The sequence below is a fragment of the Prinia subflava genome, chromosome 9 (genome assembly GCF_021018805.1).
Source record: "Prinia subflava isolate CZ2003 ecotype Zambia chromosome 9, Cam_Psub_1.2, whole genome shotgun sequence".
Lineage (NCBI taxonomy): Eukaryota > Metazoa > Chordata > Aves > Passeriformes > Cisticolidae > Prinia > Prinia subflava.
The window spans coordinates 6,460,770-6,488,705 of NC_086255.1; the positions used below are offsets into that span (position 1 = coordinate 6,460,770).

Genomic DNA, 27,936 nt, shown 5'->3' on the forward strand with positions numbered 1-27,936 from the left:
TCATGAACTTCTGTCAGATAACTTTATTTTGATGCGTTCTGAATGCATAATTATTGACAGAGCAATACTTGAAGTTTGATCCACTATATTTTTCATATTTTTTGACCATAGTATATACGTTTTACAAAACTATATGTAAACATAGTATCTATGCTGTAGTACATAAAACATCTGCAATTACATAAGAGAAGGCACATAAAGATTTTCATTGTACGAATGAAATGATACACCATGATTGAGAGGGACATTGGGCTTGTTTTTAAAATTATTTCTTTCCAAGTCTTGTTTTTTTGAAGTGCAGACAGGGACTGCTTAATACAATAGTTCACCTGTATTGGTCTGTGTCCTCAAATGTTAAGAGAGATTGGTGACAAAGTGGCTGTGTTCCATTTTTTTAAGCAAAGAGTATACTGAACTCATTAAAAATAAATACATTGACTTTTTAGATGGATATATAAATGCACGTAAAAGAGTCATTTGAATTGCTGCAGTTAACAGCTCGCTTTCAGTACATGCTAAGACTAAATACTGTAATACTGCAGCTTTTCCAAACCAGTCACTGAAGATTCAACTAAAATAAAGTTGAAATATGTTAAAAGATCCAAAAGGTAGAAATATAAAAGGTATCCTCGTGCTGTGACATTCCCTGCTGGGGGAAAGGAACAGTGCATGACTTGTTTACCTGGTGGTGTGTGTTTGGAGGGCTTCACATTGCACAAGTGCTGGATTAAAACTTTGTTAAATACCAATAATAGCAATACTCATCTGTTTAACAACATGTTTTCCTCAACATTGGTGGTTCAAGGAGAACTCACTATTTCAACTGGCAGAGAAGTTGTGCCTCTTAGTTTTTTAAATATATTATTACAACCTGAAGTTGATGAAAAAAGTGTTAGTGCTGTCACACCCAAGCTCCTCTCAATGCACCTGCAACAGTGTCACTTAAAAAGATGCAAATTGGATAGGTTTTCTTTGAGGGTTGCTTTTTAAAATTACCAGTTATATAAGAAAGACTCGACTTTGACAGTAACCTATGACTCCAGATGAAATATGAAATACTGTCAAGGAGGTGACTTTAAAAACCAAAATAGTTAAAATTCACATTTTATACAGATTTATACTACACATTTAATAAAAATAGAGTGTAATATTCAATAAAATTAAATACACAGAGTAACACTATACAAATGGTCTATAAAAGCTCCCCCCATAAGGCGGTTTGCAGTCTGCTTTATAGTCACGGGCAATAAATAATATACCTTTGGTTTTTCTGACCATTTCACTATTAAATGTACAGTACAACTAAAACCTATTTCTGGATGAGATGTTTCACATGAACCACAGCATTTTGTACACCTAAATATGTGATATGGCTTTTCTGTTATTCATCACTTTCATATTCCTCCTCTTCTTCACCTATGGGGTAGGATTGGATGTTGTTCTGGGTGTACATTTTTGTTTTCACGGGACAGTTGTGATCCATGAGTATTGCCTGGAAGAAAACAGAGTGTGAGTATTTGTGCTTAGCATCCAGCTGAGGTGGGGCTGATGCACCACTCAGGGATTCACCTCTCCTCCCTTGAGGCAGAGCCCAAACTGATTGCAATTAGGGTAAATCGAGTCCACAGCTCTGTGTGAGGGGGGATTTTGGTGCTAAAGATATCTCTGGAAAATTTCCATTTCCAGTATTTCAGCCCAGGTATTATTGAAAGACATCTGCCTGCTCTCCAGATACAGGAGATACCCCTCCTATAATTAATTTCCATCTATTAAAACTAGGAGGAATGGTCAGGAAGGAGTCCTACTGCCACAAGCCAATTCTCTTTTGCTGCTTTCATCCCCTCTTTCCATGGAGATCCAGAACAGCATAACTGGGGATAATGCCAAGAGTGGTGGCCCCAATACTGTGCCTCGACACCCAACAGCAAGCTGGAAGTGGTGATCATGGTGAGGACCAGATAAAATCCTGAATTCTCGGGCTTGAAATTTCCCAAGGGGTTTTGGAGCAGCTCTGGAGCGTTCTTCATGCTGAATGTAATTAAGTTTGGGGGTTAATAATTATGCAAAGACCACAATTTTGGGACCCTCTTTTTGATTCTCCTCCAACCTGAAAGAATTGGTACATCATTTTACAGCCTTGAGCCCCTTGGGAACAGGAGCTATTTTACATTTAAAGGTATATTAGAGGTGGCAGATATACTAGAGGTTGTTGGAGCCATGGGGCGAGATCCTGTCTCTTCAGGGGTTGTGAGGTTTTTTAAATAAATGTTATTTAAAATGTTTTAAATGTTTTTTGTCACGGAACTTGGGAGTAGGTGATAAATTTCATATTGCCAGGAAACAGCAGCTGATTTTTTTTTCCTTTCTGTTCCTCAGCCTTATTTGCTATAAGAAAACCAAAACAAACTAAACAGTGCAGTCAGCAAAGGTCATGACAAGGGATTAACTGGGATCTCTGGGATTCTGCAGTCCAAATACAAACAAAACAGAAGGTCTCTGGCCTCACATCCCCCATTATTTCAGCAAGATTCAATTTTCCACCTTCTGCCAGTACAAAGTGAGCAGCACAAGCAGCAGGTGCTGTCCTTACCTTGCAGAGATGTGCCACTGCAGAGTAAGACCATGACCATGCAAAATTAGTTCCTTTTCACCCAAATAAATAACCAGAAACTACATTTGGGGCCCAGGTCAGCCTTTTTCAGGAAGAGCAAGGATGGAGTGCTGGGAGGGCTAAACCTACAGATGGTGACCCTGTTCTTACACACCCTGCAGTGGCTGGGGAGCACTGAGTGCTCTAGAGCATTAAGTCTTCAGCAAATTTATATTAAAAAGATAATTAGAAGTCCTGTGGTACAGGTTGGGAAAGAGAAGCCACTAGTTTGTGTGCCACTGTATGAAGAAAGGAGAATGGGGAAAAAAAGATGATTCAAAATAGACTGTAGAGGACCATGGGAAAAAATGAGGTTGAGGCACAAGGAATAATTTGGTCAGTTGGCCAATAGAGTTCTGGCTCCTCAAGGAAAAGAGAAATTAATTCTATACTGACTCCACCACACCGTATGCTGCTGCAGAGGAATGTCTGCAGGACCCTGTTTCATAAAAATCAAATTTGTGACTTTGTAACATCTAACTAATAAAGGGTTTGCCTTTGTACACCTTGGACATAGAAAGAAGGGAGAGTTCATTCCAAAGTAAATACCTGACTGAGCTGGTCCCATTTTGAGGAGGTTAGAGGCAAAGATGCAAATGTAAGTTATCGTTTGTTTCACCGAAAAAAACTAAAATAAAATTTTTAAAAAAGAAACCAAGTTACACTTACCATTTTCTCCTCTTTGGCAGGTGGACTTCGAAGGAAAAAACACAGGGGAGCAAAGAGGATATCCACAATTCCTATAATTGTCATGAGCCATGGGAATCCAATGGCCTTGGCAATGGCACCACCAGCAGAGGGACCTTGTACAGATAAAAACCCTTTTCTGGAGATTGCCCAGACACAAAATTTGCGGCAGTCACTTTAAACAACTCAAATTTTGTGTACAAACCCTCCCTTCTTACAAATGGATTTGGGGAATGTGAAGACATGTTTTTAATTATAGCATAAATCTTTCCTGGCTCCATACCCCACATTCCTTGAGGAGATTAGAGATGTTCCTAAGGGCATCTGTGTCCTGCTCTCAAGGAGGCAGGGGGTCACTGGGGAGCTGTTCCCCTCACAGACCCGTGGAACACAGCTGTGGTGTTAGCTTTAAGTGTCCCAAGGCCTCTTTCCTGGCATATCTCATTTGTGTTCAGCGCCTTCAGACACCTTCGAGCCTCTTACAGCTAATGAAGTGAGCACTGCACTGCTGCAGAGCAGGGGAATACCAAGCACAATTCCCCACTGCTCTGATTTCTTAGAGAAAACAAGAACCTCTTCTGATGAAATCTGCGAGTACCACTGCGATCCACACCTGGTGCTGCAGCACATTCAACTTTTCTTAACTTCCCCAGGCAGGGGAAGGCTGCCCTTACCTATGGCAAAGCCCATGCAGAAGGCGACGTCGGCTATCGCGTACACGCTGCCGTAGACGGACACGTGGCGCAGGTCCACCAGGTAGCCCATGATGGGCATCATGGAGGAGTCCACCATGCCTGCAAAACACAGCCAAGGAACACACTGCCTTTTTCTTCCCCTTCTTTTAGCATCTTGGTGTTGGATTATACCCTTTTATTGACCCAGAGATGGGGCAACTGAGAGGCTTTTCAAGAAGTTTTATTGTTTTATATTATTTTCAGGCTCATGTGAAGGGTGAGACAGTACAGATGTTACAATTCACGCCATCACAATCAGAAGCTATTTCCTCATTGCAATACATTTTAAGTGTTTCTTAGCCTGTCAGCTTTTGCCACACAATGCTGCTAGTGCTTTAAAGCCCATCATCTTGTGGGTCCTATTAAATTGCACTTTTCATAGTTCTATTTCTCAAAGGTATCTAGTCTTTATTTGCAAGGCCATCCTTTAAAACTTGTTTCCAGTTCCATTTCTCTCCCAACAATGTCCATCCTATCCCATGGCAGTTCTAAGTCAGCATTTCTTATCTCAGAGTTTGCATACAGATGTACAAGGCTGTGTGAGCCTTCTGCCAGGCTTTGAGAATTCTCCACAAATCCATTTCCCACATCTTGGTGAACTGTGTGCTAAGAAGGGATGCAGAAGCAGCTAAAAGGATGCTTAGTTATAGCTCAGCAAATGATTTTTGTGAACGTAGTCTGTGTTAGCTTTGTTTTTATGGTCTTTGCAGTGTGTGAGTCACGTGTGGATGTGTAAACAGGTGTACAGGTGGCACCTGCCAGGGGACAGGAGAGATGTGAGCTTAGGGAATACCCACACTTCCCACCAGCTGTCTGTGCAAAGCTCCCACCTCACTTTACCTGCCGAGAAATTAGGAGAAAGTTATCTGGTGTGAACTCATCCTGACTGAAGGCCTAAAAGACAGCATTAGCCCCCAGTCAATCAAAATTATTTATGGTGTTTTTATCATGTCTTTTGATACACACCCTCATATCTGGCAAGAAATAGCACAGACAGCTCACAAAACTGCTGAGATACTTGAGATCTGAATTTGTGCCTGTAGCTTCTTTCCTCAGCACACATCCCTCATGTGAAGATGCCCCAGAACCTTTGCTGAGCACCCAAGCACTGGAAAGCAGGGCAGGGTCCTCACTGCAGCCTGCCTTAAGAGTAAGGAAAGTTCACATTATAATTGAAGAGTACATGTGTGTGAGCTTGGGAATTCCTCCTTATGTACAAAAAAAAGCCTTTTTTTTTCCTGTGGAAATGTCTGTATAAATCCACTACAGGAAAGGCTGTGTGTTTGGGGCTGTACAGCTTCATTTCTGAAAACAACCCTTACACTGATGGACAGGTTGGAAAATCTGTTTAGGTCAGTGGAGCAATTCTGGACAGGCTTGGGGGGTCCAGACTCCCTAAGCACTGTCCCTTAATCCTGCTGCTCTGCCTGCCAGTTTGGGCCATAGCCCAGGCACTGTTAGATGAGAATGGCAACAAAACTGATTTTCTGTGTAATTTCATATCAAATCATTTTCACAGAAACAACAGATTGCAAGAACTCATTGAAAATTTTCTTACCTATGGCAAATCCAACTCCAAAGGTTGGAGCTATGAGCCCATAAATGTTTTTGGCAAACGGTACCTATAAAGGAAATTTCAGGCAGTTAATTACATATGCTAATGAGGTTATTTTCTTTTTCTAAGATAAATTCTCAAAGTAGTTATGGCCCACTTTGCACAGACCTGAGAGTCTGATTCTTGTTCTGAGCTGTCATTTCAGACAACTGTGCCATTAAACCACTGACACATTTACTATTATAAACTGCTGAGTGACAGCTCAACAGAGGAGCATGCTCCTCTCAGAGTCATCCTTGCTAAAAATAATTGCAGCACTGAAGTTGGAAAGCAGTCAAAACTCTGATCTGGAACCTATTAACCACACATTGTTTAATAACGTGTCATAAAACTCTCATGGGAAAAGCGCATATTTGAAGATGAGCACACAAACATTCACATGATTTAAAAGATGCATGGTTGTCTACTTACACATAAAATACTTATTCCCACGATTAGCATCCCCAGCAAAGCACAAAGCCACCTATCAAAGAAGAAACATCACTCAGAGATGGGTGATAATGAGATATTAGAGCTGACCCTGAATGTTTCAAAGCCATGTCTGAAGTGCTGAGTTAAACAGCAAAAGTAGCAACATCTTCAAAAAAAAAAAAAAAAAAAGCAGTTTTGCTCCTATGGAACAAGCCTTAATAATTTCCACTACCAATAAACTACCCTGGGAAACAGTGGAAATGGTACATGGAGAGACTGGAAGATGATTAGTGTTTTGAAATTAAGCATACCTTCCGATTTTGTGCGCAAGTATCCCAAAGAGATTCGTCCCAATGAGATAAGAGATGCTGGCTGGGAGAAAAGCAACGCCTGAAAAATATGAATGAGATGTTTTATCAGCAAAGATTTCAGGGAAGTGTTAGAAGAAACTAATAAATCCCAGACACTGCAATTTTGATCTGGACACATCTAATAGAGCCCAAAGAATCAAATATCCGGTTTGTTGCAGCTTTCCTATGAAATCTAAGGACATCATCTGTGAAATGCAGCAGCAATGTGATGCCTTTGAAAAGAGTTTTTCAGCACTAGGTACAAGAGCTGGTCTGGGAGAGGGGACAGAACAACAAAGAGCAAAAAGTTTATATCTGAAATATAAACTAAAAGCTGCAATAAGCTTTGGGATGGGTCAAGGAGAGAACTGTCCTGCAGGTGCAGGGCTTGTGGAGCATCTGCTCAGCACATGCAGCCAGCCCAGGGTGCTCAGGGCTGGGTGACCCCCCCTGCAGCAGGGGACAGCTGTGGCTTTGCAGTGACAGTCCCTCTCCAAGCCTGGGAATGCCATGAATCCTCCTGTTACAGGCAAGTCTGTAGTGCCATGGCAGGGCCCTTGCTCAAGCAGAGACTGGAGTCAGGCATGGATCAATAATGTAAGGGTGAAAAACCTTTAAAAATTGTATTGAAACCATTTAGCCAACATATTTTTAGTTTTTATAAAAATCATTATTAAATAATTACATGTAACTATAATTATAAATTATTGGTTTAAATAAAATTAAATTTACAAAAACTGATAGTTTGCAGATGAGGACACCTGAGTTAATTCTGTCTCTCTCATTTCCCACCTCCAATTGGAAAAGCACACTGTTGGCACCAGCAATGTTTTTCTGTCCCTGAGATTGCCACAGTAGTGGCTGCATCTGCAGTAGAAGTGTTGTGTGGTGACATCTCTGGATTAAAAGCCAGTCCTTACAGTCTGTACTGGAGGATTCATCCTCTCCTTACACAAAGTCCCAGGGCAGGACCCAGCCAGAGATTTAGAAAGCAGCCACAGCATCAAGGTCCACAATCCAACCACTGCCTTCCCATGTGTGTGCTCCTCATCTTTCACCAGGACAGCACAGGTTTTCTCATTTCCTGCCTATCCATCTTCCTTCCCATCTCTCTGATATATTCATAAGAAAAAAAAAATCAAGGGGTAATTTTTAGCACAGCAATATCCTGTGATTAAAAACCTGTGGGTTACAGTGGTGGTGCTGGGGAAAGATTTAATTTCAGCCTGTGTAACCACAGCTACTTCAGTAGTGCTTGGAGATATCTGGTTATAACAATTTGCACACAGAGCAGACCTTGACAGCTGTAAAAGAGAAATAATACTGCAAAGGCTTGTTAAATAAGACTTGCACAGGTTGGCCTGTAAGCTGTGGTATACTGAGGCAGAACCATCATTTTCCAAATGGGCTTTATGCACAGTAATATTCATTGGTCAAATCAAGGTTCTTTACACCTTCTTCAGATCGTGCTTCAAACAGCTGGATTTCCAATTGCATAAGATAATTTGCTTAAAACCCTGCAGTTCAATTTACAGTTTAAGAGGCTTAAAAATTTTTATTAATGCTGCCAAATCAGACAAAGTGAAATGGAGTCAATTATTGCATCATAAAGGGGTTAAGTTAGTCTTAATTTAAAATGGATATTTTCCTTCTAGCAACCTCTGTTCAATGATGAGATTTGTAAATCTCATTTCTATTGCACCAGTAATGTGAAACTGGGGAGGGAGGTAAATAGGCAATATTTAGCTTTCTTTTTTGAGGTTCAAAATGCCTAAGTTTGCATTTTCATTCTGCTGTATTACAGGCTAGAAGTTATTGCCAGGTTCAGCAGTACATTAAAGAACTGCATTTAAATCTTGATTACATTAATTAGAACTAAGGTTTGTGCTTTCTATAGGGGGTAGGGACACCTACATCAACACAGAGCAGGGATATCAGCTGAACATCATCTTCATTAAGGATTTTTCTTTTTCTTTCAAACTATACACCGATATTAAAAAATACCCCCCATGAACAAATTATTAAATTAATCAGAGATAGATGAAGGCTGGGCATCCCCCTGTTAAGAAGATTCACATCAACCTCTCACACACAGTTTGTCACTCACTAGAATTTAATCCACTCTTTGGTGGGTTTTTTCCTGCTCTTGTTCACCTCAAAGAGAAAGTATCTGCCCCAGCTTCTCTCTGGAGTGCAAATGGGTACGTGGGGCATGTTCCATGTTTGCCCATGGACTTGGTTTCCCAAGAGTGTGTCCCTGCTAAAAGCCCTAACGAGGCCCAAGGTGGGGCTCCCCGTTGCTCTCTGTTGAAAGGGCTGATTAAACAACCACTGAGGGATGTCAAATACATCAGCCCCAAGGGAAAGTGCTCCCCGTGTCCTTGTGGCCACATTTCAAGCAGTGAGTCCATCCTTCTCCCCCGTGTCACCACGAGCAGTGTGGAGGGAGGGTGTGCTGCCACAAGGATGCTTTGCACCAAGCACAGTGCCCCTGCTGCAGATCTCTGTGCCTGCCTGCTCAGGGCAATTCAAACCAGGGACTGAGGAGGGATTCCCTACAGGGAAAAAAACAAACAAATGGGTTTGGCTACAGGCTGACTCTGTAGCTCAGCAGGCACCTTGCAGCTGCCCTGGCCAGCTTTCACTGCCAAAGCAGTGCTGGGATTCCCAATGGAGCTGGATCAGCCCTAGTCCTGAGGCTGCCTGCAACTATTTTTTCCTTGAAATGTGAGTGCAGCTCATTCCAGGAACCTCTATTGCAATAACATCACCCCACTGTACTTTTCTTACATACCACTGTGCAGGCTTAACACTGACACTTTACAGATTGTAAAAAAAAACCAATTACCCCCCTGAAGCAAATAATCTTTAACAGGGCCAGAATTCAGACATTCAACAGAAAAAATACAGAAATGCAAACAATATACTGTACTTTACCAAGCTGCCACTTTTTTGAACACATGGTCTCCATCATCCAGATGGGTAAAGCTGGTTCAAGCATTGCAATAGCCATGTTTGCAAAACAGATTGATCCTTAAAGAAAGAAGGGGAGGGGAAAATAGTAGTAATTATTTCTTTTGACTATAAACAAAACACCATACAAAGAATGGATGTTTTTACATAAAATATTACACCTTTTACAGCCCTATTTGTCACGTGTCGGATGGTGATTAACATTAAATAGAACACAGTGTAAAATCACTGAACACTAACTTTTTATATGTTTCTGTTCTCCTAGAAATTCTACAATAAAGGTTAAGCCATTTCATAATGTGAAAGTTTGCAGTGAGCTTGATGACATTTGGAAAGTTCATGAGGTCTGTTGTACAAATGATTAGCTAAAACTCCAATCACTTGGTCTTTACCTGCTCTCCTGGGGCAATGCCAGAGCCCTGCTGTGCGAGAGGCTCGGGCTCTGACCCTGGGCCTCTGTCATCTGAGAGATCATGCCTACATCACATGATGGGATGTGGAGGTCTTGATCCTGAAAATACCAAGATACAGCCGCAGGGATGTGTGTTCCCCACAAATGGGAATTCTCTCTGGAGATCCTACAGCCAGCCAGCCTGTGCAGCAAACACGGGGTTGGCGTGGAGCTTGCACAGCCCTATAAATTCCAAACACTTATGGATCTCTTTTGAATTCCTGGACCTTTAATAACCCAAACACAAAGGATAACAAGTGGTGGAAGTGCTGGTTCAGTCTTGCCTGCCAGCCCAGCTCTGCCCTGCACCCCTGCCTGCAGACTCCAGAGGGTTCGTGTCTGTTCCTCTCTCCTCAGCAGTGCACTCCAGCTTTACTGGAGGCATTATGAAACCCCACAGTATTTCTTTGGGTTCAAGATGCCTTTCATGCTTATTCAAAAGACCCTCAGGCACTCAAAGTTTAATGCAGGGCACCAGGACATGTCCCCTCTGCTAATCCCTTCCAAAATGGCTTTTGGAAGTCACTGCTGGAAGCGACAACCTCAAACTTGTGTTCCCATCTTTCTTCCTGATACTTAGAATCTCTGAATTTCAGGAAAATATTCTAGACTCTTCCAGTCATTTACTATACAAATTTCACTTTTCTTTTCTTTTTTTTTTTTTTTCTTTTTTTTTTTTTTTTAAGAAAAGAAAAAAAAGCTGAATTTATCAGAGGTCAGAGAAATTTTTCTCTCGGAAGGAGTTCCTCATCGTAAGGTTCAAAACCAAATGAGCACTGATGTCATTCTTTGCTCAAACCTGTCAGAATATGTTAGACTGTGTATCCACAATTCCTAAAGTGAACTTGCTGGCTAGCTGGCTCACTCCCTTCCCCAGGCAAGGAGCAACAGCTCAGCACTGCTTTGCCCTAAAGACAAAAGCCAACCTTTCCACCTGGGTGAAGAGAGGGTCTGAAGGAGCCCCAGTTAAAAACCTTGGGGCTCTTCCAAGCCCAAATCAACCATGTTCAAACAGATTCCTTGATGTTGGAAAAACAAACATTTCAGGCTGCACAAAGTGCAGCCAGAGGAAGCAGGACCATTCTAACTGAGCTTAAATAGCAAAGGATCCATTTTATTCTGAACAAACCCCACAAAGGAAGGAGAAAGAGGTGTGCTTACACATGATTGTGGCACCTACTTCTCCTTAGGCCAGGAAGCATCACCAGAGCTTACCAAAGAACTCAGGGATGTGGAGATAGAGGCACTTCAGATCTGCAGAGGGTGCCCCAAAGGACAAGTGAGAGCCTGAGCTGATACTCTGCAATCTCAGGGCAAAGTCCAAGAGCCTGTTACCTCAGCAAAGCTTCCCCAAATGAAAATAAATTATTTTTTGCCTGAGTCTTGCACGGAGATGACCTTTCTTAAAGTGCCATGTGTCAAGGGCACGAATCTTACATCTTTTCTTCCTTGAATTGGATTAAATGTCCTGTGTTGGCCAGAGGGTGTGAAATTGCAGCCTTCCATCTGAATCCCCTCCCTGCAGCCAAGAGCCCCCTTGGTTTTGGCAGAGTGCCACAGCCAGCCCTGGCATTCTCCTGTGAAAGGGCAGGCACACAGTGAGGAGCTGTCCCACACCTCCTCAAGGAGCTGTGTGCTCCTGATGAGATCTGTCTCAGCTCTGGTTTTTCAGTCTCACCATTCAGACTAACTTGTCTGTCCATGCAGCTCTGCCAGGCAGTGGCACTGATTTTCCTGTAATCCCTGTCAGAGAGGTTTGGCCTCAACAATGTCACTGATTTCCCTCCCTGGGCTCCCAGCAGCAGTGACAAAACACGTCAGTGACATTTCTCCTGCCTAGTCAGTGGGTACTGATGGCACAGACTGTGAAGCATCACCTCTGACACAAACCAGGACATTTGGCATCCAGCTCTGACAAAACCAAATTTGGTCTGCAAGGGAAATAAAGCAAGAGGAAGCTGAGGTTGGAGAACATCAGCATCATCTGTACTGTCAAAGCACTGGGAGCCTCTGTCCTGGGAGGCAGAAACCCCAGGTGCTCCCCTTAATCCCACTGATAATCCATGGCTTTAACTGCTGTAAGAGAAGTTAGAATCAGCTGAATGACAAATCTGATCTCTTATGACAAGCACTTTCTTTGCTATACTTTTCCCTCAAATACTTTTATTCAGTGTTTTTTTTCATCCTCCAAGGACTTCTCAAGCAAAAGGGTTTGTGTAACTTAAGTCACAGCACAACCAAGTCACAGAGTTGAGGTTATGATCATTCCCGAAGATCAGCAAGAAAGAAAACTTGCAGAAGGGCCTGGAAGCATTGCTCTGTTGGACAAGCAAGCTAGGATGAAGAAACAGAACTCTGAAAATACTTATCTGTTTCCAGGTATTTTAGCAACATTAGAAAGGGCCGGGGTTAATTACAGACTTCAGAATAGACATTCAACAATGTGTTGCAAAAAGGCAAATTTCTCTTGAGACAGAAAGGCTCATTAGAAAAACAATACATGTAATACCAAACACCATTCACCATTGCACCCAGACCTTTTCTGAAGTACATTTCAAGCTCAAGAGACCAAACTGACTCCCTCCTCAAACAGAAACCAAGCTCAGTGTTATCCCTGTGCTGTGCTGGCAGCCCCTCACTCTGAAAGCCTTGGCCCAAGTCACTTGCCTCACAGGAAGTTTCCTGGCAACATCTCATTGCCTCAACAGGCACATGCAAGTCATTAGTGGCCTCTCAGTTAGAAAGACACATTTATTTCAAATTTTCTGCCTATTGTGCTTCTACTGGTACATTCATCCCATATTACCAGCACATTCTTAGATCTTCATGTGAAGTAAAGCAGCAAATGACAACAGTGTTAAAGCAGCTCAGTCCAAGGCATGCCAAGAGGCCAGGAATGACATCAATGGCTGGTTTAAAGAAGGAAAAAAGGTCTGGTACCTGCTGCAATGATGATGTAAGGGTCCTTCAAAAGTGTCAGTAGAGGTGTCCCCTTCTGACTCTGCAAAACAAAAGCTTGGGATTAGGAAAGGCAAAGTGCCACCCATTCCTGCAGTGTTTTACCTCAATACTCACTTCTGCCTGTGTTCTGGAGGGCTGCAGGACAAGTAACTGAACAGCTGTGGAGAGAAATCAGAGCTGTGAGCCTCCTGCAGCAGGGATGGATGGCAGGATCAGGAAGGGACATCCTTCAGGGTGTACTGACCTCCATCGAACAGAGCCAGGGCTGCCAGCACCAGGAAAGGAGAACTCTTCCCCACAAACTCGTACATGACACTCCCAAAAGGGGGCCCCACTGCCAAGGGAAGGAAAGGACACGGCTGTGAAAGCTCTGACCTGGACCATCCCCTGTGAGCTACTGGCACACAGCGACTGAAAATCCACTTTGAAAATCCCCACAAAGATTACTGATCATGGCCACAGCCACGTTCTTCATTCCCCAAAACACCCTGCAATGTAAACAAACCCCAAAGATCTCCGAGATTACTGCTTGGCACGTGTATCCACACAGGGAATGTGTGCTGTGGGAAAAGCTGCTCTCTCACATGCACCATGGATCCAGTCTGGAGACTGCACCAGTCACACCCAGTGAGACCCTCCTGCTGCTCTCAGAGGCCCCAGGAACACCTTTTGGGGAGGCTGGGGGTGGTTTCTTTTGCCAGCAGAGCCTCCAACTCACTCACCTAATACTCCCATAGCCAGGCCTCCAAGTGCAATTCCCATTGCGTTGCCTCTCTCTTCATCATCCGTATAAACAGTGGCAAGCAAACCCATCCCTACAATTAAAAAATAATAAAAAAGGAGACAAAGAAAAGAAAAAAAAAAGCACAGCACAAAATTAGGCATCTGTGTGTTACAGTTTATGGTCATCATTTGCCACACCTACTAAACATACAGAAATGACCAACTATTTTTTAATATATATAAATATGTGTATAGTCCCTCCCCACAGAATTAACTTTCAACCAAAAATGTTTTTGGTAACATCCATGGGCCCCAAGACCATGTTCTACTGTGCAGTATTAGTCAGGTAATTTAGTGATGCCCTTATTTGTTAGATTCTTTATTAATCCCTTTGTCACAGAGCCCTTAGATGATGCTTTCCAATGAGTAGAAACAAAGCTTTTGACAAGTATTCACCATCTTTTATTTATACTTGGAGTGCACAGAGGTCTGGTGCCCACTTAGCTCCAATTGTGGACAGTGCTCTGGACATGAGGTATTATGCAGAGCTGATTGCTTTGTAAATGAGTATTTCAAGTTCAGCATCAAAAAATTAAAGGATCCTTTTGACCTTTATCTTCACATGCCTTATTTCTGCACTTGATTATGAACCTTCATTGCATGAAAGGAAACATGAAGCCTAATTTGCTTGTCTCTTTGTGGAGCACTCAGACACTGCAGACGTAAATGCAGCAGAAGAGTCCTTATAGAAATTAATAATTCTGGTTTTAAATCAAGATTTACATTGGATTCAGTAAATTAGGTCTACAGCTACACAGAGAAGGAAAACAAGGGATTGCATGGCTGATCATTTAGTAAATACCCTCCATCATGTCCATCAAAAGAGCAGAGGTCCTGTGTGGGTTACCATGTTTATTGAAAAGAGTGGATGCATCAGATTGTTTGCATGAACAGCTGGAGAGCTGCTGGACAACTGCACTAGAATTCACAATGAATGTGGGATTTGGGGAAATATTCTGGGAAAAAAGAAGGAGGGGGCAATGCAAAGACAATAACACAAAATTCTACATGTAGATAGGAATGACTGCACAGACCAGTGCAGGGAGTGAATGACTGGCAGCAGTGGTACCCAAAACTCCCTTTGCCTGTGAGATACATGAGGAGACTCTCACTGCTGGTGGCCCTGTAAGGAGCCAGAGCTTCCTCCAGAGCTGGGTCTGCTTCTGGTGCAGCCCAGGGAGAAATCTGGGGGTGCCTGGAGAATGAGCAAGGCTCGGGATTGTATCTGTGAGGAACAACTGCAGGACTTCCAGTTTAAAACCAGAGAGGATAAAACTGATGTGAGAGGCGATAACAGCCCTGAAATATGAAAGACAGCCAGGAAGATAAAGAAAGGAAACTGTTCTTTGTGTTCTCTGAAGGATGGGAAGCAGAAAGAAGTTCACATGGCAGTAAAGAGCCTTTAGATGAGACATCAGGAAAAAAACCCTTCCTGACCATAAAGGTACTTAAACACTGAGCTGGATGCTGAGGGCAGCTCTGGAGGATTTTGAGGTCATGCCTGTCAAGTGTGAATGACAGATACTCAGTTGATCCTGTCTTCAGGAAGGGGTGGACTAGATGGTGCTTTGGCCTCTTCTGCTCTTTTGTGTACACTGACTGGGAAAAAAAGAAAGTCTTGTGCTCACCTAAGAGCCCATAGCTCAAGGGGCCCCTTTGCACAGGGACTGAATTACAGCTGAACAATAATTTTGATTCTGCCACGTCTTCCCTTGGGAAAGCTTGACTTGCAACTGATGTCAGTTCCTGCCATTGCAGGAAATCTTTCCAATACTGTTCATACTGAATATTTCAGTATGAATAAAACATATTTTCTGAGGCAGCCTCAGCCTCAAGAACACTCAAATAATTTGGGCTGAAAAGCCATACTCTGTTTTACCTACTCATTTAAAAATGAGGCACTCCTTTTGGAAATGTGGTACAGATGTACTGAGCCCAAAATGGCAGCCAGCATGGTGAGCCCTCAAAAACAACATTTTATAACAGAAATTTCCGTAACAGACAGAGCTGCTGTTCTAACTGTAATAAGTACCAACATAAGTTCTCAGTGACCTTTAAAATGGCTAAAAATGAATTTAAAATGCTGAAGACACAGGTGCAGAAATCCCAGGGAGAGTGCAGTTCATTTAGTGCTCTACCTCACTGCAACCCAAATACCAAGGAAGTCTTAAAAGACATTTGCTTTTGAGCTATTTCATATGAAAGAGACAGGAAAAAACCCCAACCAAATATGAAATTGAATCAATTGAATATTTTTGTATTAATTACTGAATATGCTGACAAAATTCAATTAAAAAATGACTGAAAGTGATTTGTATTTTTCTCTATCACCTCTTCTCTTACCTGCCACAGAAGAACACGAGGAACCCACTCCTTGAAGGGACCTGGCAATAAATAGTAGTGCATAGCTCCCAGAGAAGGCAAACACTGCAGAAAAAAAAAAAAAACCAGAGATAAATTTTTAAATTAGGTTATCTCTAACCAAGTTAAAAAGTTAGATTTCTTGAAACTATCACAAAAACTTCCTACAATTTAGTCAAGTGTTTACAGTGACTTGTGCCACTTTCAATGCTAACTGCATTATTTCCTCTTATTGCATTTAGCTGTGTCAGTGTTGAATTGATCTCAGGTGTTTAAGCCTCCAGGTAACACAGAATGCAAGAGCCCAAGCAGTTTTAACTAATTACTTGGGATTTGATTACATCTGCTCTGGTTCAGCTGCACACAAGAGGAGTAATAAGAGTTTTCTTTGCAGCCTCACCTCTCTGCACTGCTCCATTCCAGGCTGCCCAGTCTGGAGCTGCAGGCCCTTGGGGAGGGCAGGATGTAACACACACCCACCAATGTTTCCTCCAGTAATGTGTGGGTGGAGAGAGGTTTTCCCCTGGTGCTGCCAGCCCCGTGCCAGATGTGTGGAGCACAGCTGGCATGCAGGGAAGACAGATCCCCCCATACAAAACCTTCAGCAAGTTCCTTCTCCTCCCAACAGCAGGAACCTGCACCAGAGGATGTGCCACTCTTTCCTTCCCCAAGAGATTTAACCCAGGGCTTCCCCCTCAGCCACTCCCTCCCTCCCACAGCCCCTGGGTGCTGCACTCAGCCTGGCTAAACTCCCCTTCCACAGCACTGGAAAACAGGAGTTTCTCAGGAACCCAACCACATCTCTGCTTGTGGAGCCCATGTCGTTGTCAGTGTCATTAAATCTACAGTGAATTTATAAAGGTGTTTTTTTCAGGTTCCCTCTGATGGCCACCTAAGGAATTTTGCTGGGCAGGATGGTGGTGTGCACCAACTAAATATGGGATCCCCCTGCACTCCTGCCACCTGCCCTGTGGGATTGTGCCTCTTGGGGCTTTTCACCACATCTTACTGTGTAGACACATAAAAATCAAGAAAAATAAAGGAAAGGGGGATTTCAGAAGAGCAGCAGTTCTCTGCCATGAATTAGGCTCACTACTCTTGCCTACATCCCAACCAGAAATTATCTAACATGTTCCTAAAGCACAGAGTTGTCAGTGGCTCTAAGACCAGGTCATGTCTAGTTCTTCAGTCCCCTTGATGATACAGTTTTAGGATGATAGAATCACAGAATATTTTGGGTTAGAAGACACCTTGAAGATCACCTGGCTCAATCCTCTGCTGTGGACAGGGACACCTTCCACTAGATCAGGTTACTCCAAGCCCTGTCCAACCTGGCCTTGAGCACTTCCAGGGATCCATATCTCCTTTGGGAAACCTCTCATTATTCTTTCTTTTATGGAAAACTGTTTGTCCCCTTCCTTTTTTTTTTTTTTTTTTTTTTTTTGTCATAGGCTCTAATACATCTTACATCTGCCTTCTGAGGCAAAAATGGTTCTTTCATCTCACAGGCTTCTAAAGAACCTTAATATACTCTGTACTCTTCCTGTCTGGGCCACAGCTTTAAATGTCAGGCCAAAACCAAACATAAACCAGTAGCTGAAGCCTTATCAAAGCCATTAGAGCAGACAAATTATCTCAGCTGACTTGCAGGCTGTGCTGCTGTTTGCACATCCACAGCGACGTTCAGCAGCGCTGAGATCCTGTTGACTCATGCTCTGCTCCTGAGCCTCATCTCTCTGATAAACCCCCTCGATATCTGCTTGTCCAGGGCCTTGAAAGACAGCTCTCCCATGGCTGTCTGCTTAAAACTGCCTGAGCACTGCTCCAGATCAGGAAAACCTGGAAGATTCAGCTGAGGAAGAGCCCTGCTAAGGTGGGATGAAGAGCTGTGATTCCTCAGAGCACGTTCCCAGGAGAGCATTTGTTCAATCTCATCAGCACCATCATCCACATGGATGTTTGAGCTGATCCCTTAAATCTTCCTTGGAATTTAGTCCCCACACATCAACAAGAATTCCTAGTGATAATTATTATGGGCCACCTATTTAAAAATTGTGCTTGGGCCAGACCAAATCAGATGTGGACACTTACTGATTGTTGAAACAAACATGATGCAGAAGCCAGCAAACAGGGGAATCTGGTAGCCTATTCTGAAAAAGAAAATGAATATTCACATTCTGAGGTTGTTCCACTGATAGTTTGAGTTAGTCTTACAGGAGTTCACACACCACCCAAACCCAACCTGCACTTTCTTGGTAAGCTTTGAACTATTTATTGTGGACCATAGATGGCCATATTTGTCCACATCACAAATTTCTTCTCAGCTGACACAGCAGACTTTGCCTCTGAGATCCCTGGAATAAATCTTTCTCACGATTGCCCTGATTGCCCTGTTCTCATTCTGCCTTCCTTGCTCCCAATAAAACCCCTCTGGGCCTCCACAAGGTTGCCAAAGATATGGCAAGGGAAGATTTCCCTGAGTGTGCTGAACTTTGAAATACCCCAGTGGTGTTTCAATGCTCATCTGCTTCCATCCTCATGAGACAATGATTATAATGAGACACAGTCAAGCCAATGGCTTTGTTACTGGAAAAATTTGTCATCAGCTTTTCTGGGAGTTTTGCCTCAGGAGCACTGGAAGAGTCCCAAAGAGCCTGAGAATAAAACTTCTGCTTTCCATGGGTTTAGGAGCAGAAACTGTTCAAAGCTTTCTTCATCAGCCCATTTCTTCATTAGGACTAAACAGCCTCTAGAAATGCCTGGTTGCTCCAAGTATTTTCAAGTTTCCAGGAAATGAAGAACTTCCTGGCTGGAAAGCAAATACTTTTTTTTTTTTTTGAGCTGATAAAACTGAAAATTCAACCAAAAAAATCACAATATATTATTTTTTGCACCATTAAAAACCTACCCTAGAGTCAAAGCCTAGGTAGCTCTGAAGATAGTGTGCATATTCTACCCAGCACACTTTGTTCTCAGCTTCATTTTTTGTAGGATTTTTCATCTCAGATGGATTTGCCAGGACATTATTTATGGCCAAATTTTTCAACAATGGATCCTGCTTTTCAGAGGAGTATTTTCAAAGGATTTCAGGGTCCAATGATTTGACAGTGTCGTGCATTTAAATGGGAGTATTGGCTAAAGCAGGTCAATCAAAGAATGGAAGGGTCAATAATGGCCCTTTTAATAACAATAGTCATGACATAGGCAAACCAAAATAATTACGCTGAGCTTTGCTTCTGTATTAATATTTTTGTACAATCAATGACCTTTGATAATGGAAAACTTCTTGAAGTGCTGAGCTCAACGTTCATTGTTTGTCTCATTCTTGTGAATGAAATAAATTGAGCTTTCTGTGGTATTTTACCTTAAATCATCACTGAATTAAAATATGATAAAAACATAGTGCACATATTCTCCTAGTTGAAATCTGTAAGTGGGTGTTCTAAATATCCAGCAGAGACTCCTGTGCTACTTACCTGAACTGGTCTCCAGAGCAAATTAAATCCCTGTCACAGACTTCCCCTGTGGCCTTAGGATAATAATTTTACTCTCCCAGCACCTTCATACATGATACATAAAAGAGCAATACATTTTTTGTCTGCTTTATTTAAAGTGAATGCTTTGTTCTAAGCCAGCCTTTCCCTTGCTGTGTGTGTAATAAGTAGTACACAATGCTGGTGTTTCTGTGTGCATGAGGAAATAAAAAATTACCTCTTGCCAACTTCTCACCTGCCTCAGAGCTGAAGTGAACACTTCCCTTCCCAGTGGGCCCAGGTAGAACAGGCCAGAGAGAGTTTGATCGTAATTGATTTTGAGTTTTTCAATTAAAGAAAGCACTGATAGGAGTACAGACAGAAAATATATATATATATATATATATATATATATATAAACCCTGCAGGTATGGATAATCATTATCAGATTTTTCTGGGGTAGGAGAGCAGAAGGTGAATGTCCTTATGCCTTTTCCCACTGCCAAGTAAAGTAGGGTTGGGTCTGTCAAGGCCATCCCAGAGGTATCTGGGATGGACACTGTGAGGGCGAATTCTGCTTTTAGTACAGAAATAAAACAATTGACACAGGGCCTGTGAGATAGCAATTTGCTTCTGCTACAAGTACATTGAAATAATATTCAGATATTTGCATGAAGAGAAGTGCCATCCAAATTGGCTCCCACATTCACATTCCCATCACTACATCAGAGACATGAGCTGAGAGATCTCCCATAAATATCCACAGGTTAACCACAGAGCAGTGCTATCGCTCTAAATAAAGGAGAATTCAACCCTTCCAATAGGCTTCCTACACCTGGGAACTTTCTGGTGGTTGAAGGCAGGAAGAAAACAAACATTTTTGAAGTCACTTCTAATGCTCAGTGTAATTCTGAGCATTGCTCTTAATTTTTGCAGTTGCAGATATTATTCTCTCTTTTCCTTGGGCAAACAGGGCCACAGCAAGGTGGAAAGTGACACATAGCAGAGGGTGGGAGTTAAACAATATATAAAAACTTATAAAATCCTGAAAGGATAATATGGCCCAGAGCATCCCCCACAATGTGGAGATTCACAATTCTGGAGTGCTGCCCCAGCATGGGATTGCTGAACCTCTAGAAGCTGTAGTTGGGCTATCTCAGGGGACAATCTTGCCCACACCCAGCTGATATTTACTTAGATATGCAGATTGTCCTTTCCTGGGCAACCTCAACAAGCCCTGCCTCTTAGCAAACCCTGCTCCTCCTGAAATTGCAGCCCTAAGCAGCTGTGTTACCCCAAATATCTCATCTGCAGCTGCATCCCCTGGCCTGTTCTACAGATGATAGAGAGAACAGACTGGGAGGTTTTGCTGAACAAGTGAACTATACAACATAAATAATCATAAAAAGGAGAGGCACCACCTGGAACAGACAATTCAGTGATTCTGTCCCTTGCTCCTGGGCCATTCATGTTCTTGCCATGTGAAAAGAGTGAATTTGCAGTTTTTCCTCAGTCATGACATAGCACCCTCCATCACAATTACCTCTGCATTTTGTTCCTCTGCATGTATGCAACACCAAAAGAATATTACAGCCTGTCTTCTCTCTTATTTTCTTGTTACTATGGCCAAGCATGTAATTTTCTAGGGCACTCCTTTCAAAACCCTCCAAGCAATTTTGAAGCAGAGTCCAGCACGTCTCACAAAGGCTGCTTGCAGCTAAAAGTGCTTATTACAAGTATCTCTGATCTCTGAAAATGTCTGAGTCCCTACTTGAAAGAGGGAAGGGAAAAAAAGGCTGCCACTGATGGCGAATGGAAAATCAACCCCACTTCAGTCACTGTGGTTCCAGATTGTAGGGCTCTCAGGAAATTATTTATACCCATTAACAAGATTACCCCAGAATAAGACAAGAGATTGTTGGTTCTGTGCAACAGCACAATAAAGGTTACATTGACCAGGTGAGCATCTGTGGATTATTAGAGCCTAATTACCAATTAGAGTGCTGCAAATCCACTGATTCCAGCCCTGCTGTCACACAGCTCCTGTGAGCACCCCTTGCCAGCTCTGTCCTGGCTGGAACTCTGGCTCTCCTCTTCACTGGCAGTGAAGACTGGGTGGGATTTATGGCAAGAATATTGAGGTTCTGAACCAATGAACTATTTAATATGTGTTAGTTAAAAGAGAACAAGTAGGGTCAGCAGGGACAGGGTGTGTGGTCCCTGTGCTCTGCACTCCCCCATGGTGGAGCACAGGGAAGGCAGAGGGACAGAGTGACCTGCAGAACAGGTGACCTCAGCCTCCTGCCAAAACCTGACAGGAAAGCTCACACAGGAACTGAACTGTAAATATGTAAATTCTGCAACTGAACTGTAAATGTGTAGTTATAAATGTTATTTAATCCTCTGCTTCCTCCTCTGTGTGTGTCTTGGGCACAAACACATTGTGGTCCCAGCTGCTCTCTCTCTCTCATCCAAAGGAGTTCAAAGCTGTGGTCAGGATGGTGTCAAAATGAGGGTGATGATGAAAATAGCTAATTTTTTTTTAATGGATTTTGAGGCTGCTATGAATAAGGACATGCTTAAAACTACTTTTTTTTCAGGCTCATGCAAAGAAGAAGGGGACACACATGGCAGAGGCATTGATTTGGCTCTGGTGGCTCAGGAACTGGCACAACTGGGCTCACAGCCTGGTGCACAGAGCTTGGGGAGAGTTTGAGAAAAGCACTGGAGTCAATCAGAGAATGGCAGAATGCCTTGGGTTGGCCCCATCCAGCCCAGCCTTGAGCACTTCCAGGGATGGGGCAGCCACAGCTTCCCTGTTCAGTGCAGTTGGATAAACCAGTTAGTTACAAAGGGCAGCCTTTTGCCCACTCTCTTCACTGGACAGCTTTAGGCAGAGCCTTCACTCTCTCCCTGCCAGTGCATCCTCTTCACAAAGAGCCCTGTGGCAAATTCTGTGCTTTCTGTAAAGTTTCTTATAAATTCCACCACCAGGAAAAACATAACGTGCTTCTGACCCACAAAATCTTATCAGCTGTGCCCTGAAACTGTGCCACGGTGGGAAGTGTGTTGTTGATTTCCTGTGGCAAAGCCATCACCAGTGTTTGCTCTGCTAGGACTTTGTTAGGGCAGAGGGAACTGGCATTGTTTCAGGAATAGCAAACCTATTCTCTGAGCCAGGTGTGTCTGGTGTTCCATGAAAAAAGCTGGGCTTTAAATAAGAAATGTTTTTGCAGAACATACTCCTTGAATGAAACCAATTCTGAAATTTGTTTTTGAAAATCTGCACCTTAGGTAATTATAAAAGAAGGGAAAACAGACCTCCAAAACTTTCACAAAACCTAAAAAACAGTGATTATTTGCACAGACTCATATGAGTAGAACATCCTGTTGCTGGCTGTACAAACTCAAGCACTCAAAGCCAGTGCCTGGTGAAAACCAGCACTTGAATAAATTATAAACTACTCCTGAACAGCTATATTTGATGGAAAAATAAAAATCACTGTATGCAGTGTGCTATTCTCTTGAAAAAGAAATTTACTGGACATCTTAACCAACTGTGCACACAGATCTGGAAACAAGCAACCGTTTCTCCTTAAGCTTTGATATATTGCTAGAATTTTATAGAAGTAATAAAGGCAAAAAGCTTAAATGTAACCAAACAGTTCATCAGTGGTGAAGAAGAGTCTTTCTAATGATAACCCAGATATTTTCTGTTTGATTTATACAATCACAAATTTTAGCTAATCATAGGCATTGTTATTAGAAATTGTCAGCTTAAGAGGGGGACGGTATCTAATCACTTCTGCAGTTAATTGATAAATGTGTTAACTAATATTTCCCTCTCAACATTTCTCAGAGGAAAGGCAGATACAAGTACCAAGATACAAATAATGCACAAACGAAACCAGCAAACCCTAAATCTAATTTAGGGCCACTTTGCCATTAAGGCACTCGTTTCAGCTGCATGAGGGAAGAGTTTGTCATTGGGATGATGGGATGATGTGCTCCTGGTTTTTCCTTCTCACACTCACTGGGCACGTGAGCAAACCTGCCCCTGTGCCTGCAGTCACACACCTGCCCCAGGCAAAAACCTGCAGGAGGAAACCTCAGCCCCCAGCACTAAAGTTCACACTGGTGTGGAGCCAGCCTGCCCCTCAGAGGAAAGGGAGATGCTACAAGAACATCTCCTGCCTCAGTGCCAACCCTGGGGATGCACCTGGCTCCAGGGCAGAGGTGTGACCACACAGCTTCCTCCTGTGTTGGCAGGCTCTGGAAGTGGTGGTGCTAACAAAGAGCAAATATCTATAGGGCAACAATTTAGGCAGTTAGGAAAATCTAGAAGCACATCCAAAGAACTATTATAGAAACATTATTTGATGTTATGTTACTCTACCTGCATAGGAGATATGGTATCCTCTCTAAACAATACAAGTAAGAAAAATCCTTCTCAGCTTGCAGCAATATTTGTGCAAAAGTAATTTTGTGGTGGCATACTTGTATCTGTGTGAGTGATGTGTATTGGTGATAAGGGGAAATGACAGAGAAATGAAACTGTCTCTCTCATTTAAAGCTTTTGTGTTTAGATCAGTTCCACAGATCAAACACAGGTTTTGAATACATAACACTGTCAGCCCAAATGCTGCTTAGCCCTCAGCTGGATACTTTTTATTAGACTGAAAGGAAACACTCAGACTAAATATATATATATATATATATATATATACACATATATATGCTCTAAAACCTAAACAAGGTAGTTTTGGCTTCAAAATCTGAAGTATCTGGCATTGGAGCGTGTTGGTTGTTTTAAATAATTTCACCTACGATGGACATTGACTGCTTAAACAAAAGTGTTCTACAAACACAAATTTCTGCTGCATATTATTTTCTGAAAGGAACAATTCTCTATGAAAACAGCTTACATAAGAAATATACAGGTCAGTGACTTGACCTGTATATTTCCAAATACAGTTTGGAGTTTATTTCCTGCAGAGATTGATCTCACAGTCTGTTTGGGAGGACTGAAGCTGCTTCTGTGGGGAGTGGCTACACAAAAGGCTAACAATGAAATCAAATTAATTATTAACATCAAAAGTTTAAATTATATTATATATACTTTTTAATCTTCATCTAAACATCACCAGTACTTGGATTTGGAGAGGGGCTTCAAGTCATTGACATCATGTCACATATGTTTATAAGCTTGATCCCGGCTCAAATAAATTTTCTGTGAAGTCCCATTTAAACATGTTTGGTTCAAGATATCCTATATTTGCAAGAATTTAGAGGGAGCAATTGGAAGGCTGGGCAGAGTCATGTACTGATGGGAACCCACTGAACCTGGTGATGAACATGCCATCAGTAAAGCTGGACATTTGTTCACTTTTCACTGGAGTGCACACAAACTTCCCACTGATTCTCACCTCAGACAACTGCAAACCATCACACACCAAATTGCACCAAGAGCTGCTCATCTCAGGGAGAGCAGGGAAGGGATCTGAACCCTGCCTACAGTTTCAATATCCTCTTTGCCTAATGTGGGTGTCACAGGAATACTGACAATTCACAGTCTTTGTGAGTACCTCATTGCAGTGTCTCTTGGCCTCCTATATGGGATAGTTCAACACCATCTCAGCAAATGTTTCTGTCAAAACCCAAAGTCTCAGGAGCTGGAGGAAAATATATTGATATTGATGGCTGACATGCAGCTACTTTGGAAAGGGTGCAAGTGTTTAGAAGTGTTCACCAAATAAAATATTCCTCCTGAAAAAGCAAGAAGGCCGTCAGCCAGGGCAGGAAGAGAATTAACAATGTTGGCAATACTCAAACACCAGTGTGAAGCCCTCGGTGATGGTGCAGCAGCAGTGACATACCTGTTTGTCAGAGGCCCTATGAAGGGGTTGGTCATCAGCTGCACCGTGGCTTTGGAAGCGAACAGGAGACCCACCCGGACGTTCTCATTCAGCAGCTCCTTGTCATCCCTGGGGCAGTCAGAGGGGGAGGGACTCACAGTGACAACCATTCCTTGTGTCTGGGTCTGGGGCAGCTCCCCGGGCTGTGTCCTGCCAGACTCATTCCCAGTGGCCATGGTGGAATTGTCGTAGTAGGAGAAGATGCTCTGGAAACTGTCCATGGTTGCTGAGGGGAGGTTGGGCTTGGCAGTCTGGATTTCTGTGGCATTTTTCTCGTGTTCGATGCTGTAAAGGTAACTGGGAATTATTGGCACTGGAAAAACAAATAGAATACATTGGCATCTTACTACCAGGTTTGTAAATGGAATCACCAAGTCCTCTTGCTTGCTTTGCCATTGATCAGGAAACACAAGGCTTTCCTACAGAGCACATTCAGAAACACAAGTTTGCTCATGGGAAAAAAACACACTCATAACTCAGAAGTGCAGTTTAAAACAAAAAGTTCATTTACATTATTCTTTATTTTTTACCATAAGGTTTCATAAGGTTTCTATAAGGTTTTCTATACATACATCATTAAGCAAAATATTAGAAGTGTCAAAACCCATGTCTGAAGCCTCTTTGTTGCACTTGGCTGCAAAAGTCCTTTTATTAGGCTGCAAAAGCCTGAATAATGAGAAGAGCATTGGGATGAACCAAAATACAAAAAATACAATAAAAAACATTTCTAAAATAAACCACAAAACTATTAATAGGTACCAGTCATATGAAGTAAAAAAGGTAACAGACCTATATCAAGGAATCAGAACGAATAGGCTGATATCTGTTTGTCTCATTTTTTTTTAAATTTACATTAAAAAGTTCATCCAAAAGGAACCATGTTTACGTGTTTTAGGATCTTAGCTGCAATTTAATTGCATTAATATGTATCTCAGACATTAGGATTTCAGAGTTTGTAAAAACAGATGTCAGGTTTATTCATTTTAATACAAGTGACAGAATCACCCCAGAATCCTGCATTTCATCCTGAAAAAGCCCAGCCTCTCAAGTCTGAAATAATTTCTTGGGCTTCTAGCATACATATTACTAAACAAGTAACTATATATTTATAATTTTATAAGGAAGTATATTCATGTAAAAAAAATTCCAAAATCAACTTGCAAAAAATACAAATTTTTGTAACTAAGGTCTACCCGTGGCATCAACTTTTAAGCTGAAACCCCTTCAAGAGATTCAGGAGTCTGATTCAGAATCTGAGTCTGCAGCATCAGCTGAGAGCTGGCTCTGCACAGAGCGAGTCACTCCCACAGAACCATGTGCATTCATGTGTGTTTGTGTGCACATCCATGAGCCAGCAGCTTCTCTGGACCATTTTCTCTCAATTCATATAAACATTTGAATATGAGGAGTTCTGAGTCTACCACTGAAAAATATTCAATGGTTTTAAGTAGATTTCTGAATCTTGACGCTGTGCCACTGAAGCCATTAAAAGTTGGATCTTAACAAGTTGATCAAAACTTGTATTATTATATTAAACTAACTCATGGAAGCGCTTTTCTTAAAAGTGACTTAGATAGTTTTCTCATTAATCTATCATTTTAAGACCAGTGTGGGGGAAACAGGAACTATCACAAGGAAACAGGCATCTCCAGTTTTATCTAGCCTCTTGTTTCAGTTGCATGACCACAGGAGAAAAAAGCTATGATGAGCTAAAATTATCTGTCATTCTATGAAGTATTAGCAGCGTTTAGCAGGAACGAAGAAATAAAAGGAAAAAAGAAAAGGGGGAAAAAAGAGAAAGAGGAAAAAAGAGAAAGGAAAAAAGAGAAAGAGGAAAAAAGAGAAAGGGGAAAAAAGAGAAAGAGGAAAAAAGAGAAAGGGGGAAAAAGAAAAAGAGGAAAAAAGACAGAGAGGAAAAAAGGAGTTATGAAGACCTTTTTATGCCATTCCTTATCTTACAATTAACATGGAAATAAAGCGAGACTTTGATGTCCACAGCGGCGCCTTTGCAATGCCTGGAATATAATTCGTGGTTAAAAACGGAAATAAATGAATCGCTGTTTGAAGATGCTGGGTTTGAGAGCATCGTTCAGGCATTCAGGGAGCACAATCATCCCTGGCAGAGCCCGGGAGGGACCGAGCCGGCCGTACGTACCGACCACGGTGAGCAGCATGTTGTCCAGCAGCAGCGCGATGAACACGATGAGCAGGATGAGCCTGCGGGACTGGCGGCTCTCCCGCAGCCAGCGGAGCAGCCCCAGCTCGCCCCAAGCCATGCTCCGGACACACGGCGGGCCCGGGAGCCGGGGGACACGGCGGGGACAGGCGGGGACAGGCGGGGACAGGCGGGGACAGGCGGGGACAGGCGGGCGCTCCGCGCTGTGCAGCCCCGCTCCGGCTGCGCTCCCGCCGCGGCCCCGGCGGCCGCTCCTGCCAGGAGGAGCGGGGAGAGGAGGAGCGGAGGAGGAGAGGAGGAGAGGAGAGGAGGAGAGGGGGCGGCACCTCTGGTGCCCGTGTGAGAGCTGCGCTCCCCTCCTCTGCCCTCCTCTGCCCTCCTCTGCCCTCCTCTCTC

At 42.7% G+C, this 27,936-nt stretch overlaps 1 protein-coding gene across 1 annotated transcript; it reads right to left on the reverse strand.

Annotated features, from left to right (window-relative positions):
• SLC18A2 (solute carrier family 18 member A2) lies at nucleotides 1–27,936 on the reverse strand. Its single transcript, XM_063405229.1, has 15 exons — nucleotides 27,520–27,936; nucleotides 25,326–25,677; nucleotides 18,068–18,126; nucleotides 15,959–16,042; nucleotides 13,555–13,647; nucleotides 13,077–13,166; nucleotides 12,947–12,990; nucleotides 12,812–12,872; nucleotides 9,385–9,480; nucleotides 6,409–6,487; nucleotides 6,098–6,149; nucleotides 5,630–5,693; nucleotides 4,012–4,131; nucleotides 3,320–3,453; nucleotides 1–1,492 (listed from the first exon to the last, which is right to left on the reverse strand). Exons 1-15 carry the CDS (start codon nucleotides 27,638–27,640, stop codon nucleotides 1,382–1,384), a joined length of 1,560 nt encoding a protein of 519 aa, XP_063261299.1. The 5' UTR covers nucleotides 27,641–27,936; the 3' UTR covers nucleotides 1–1,381.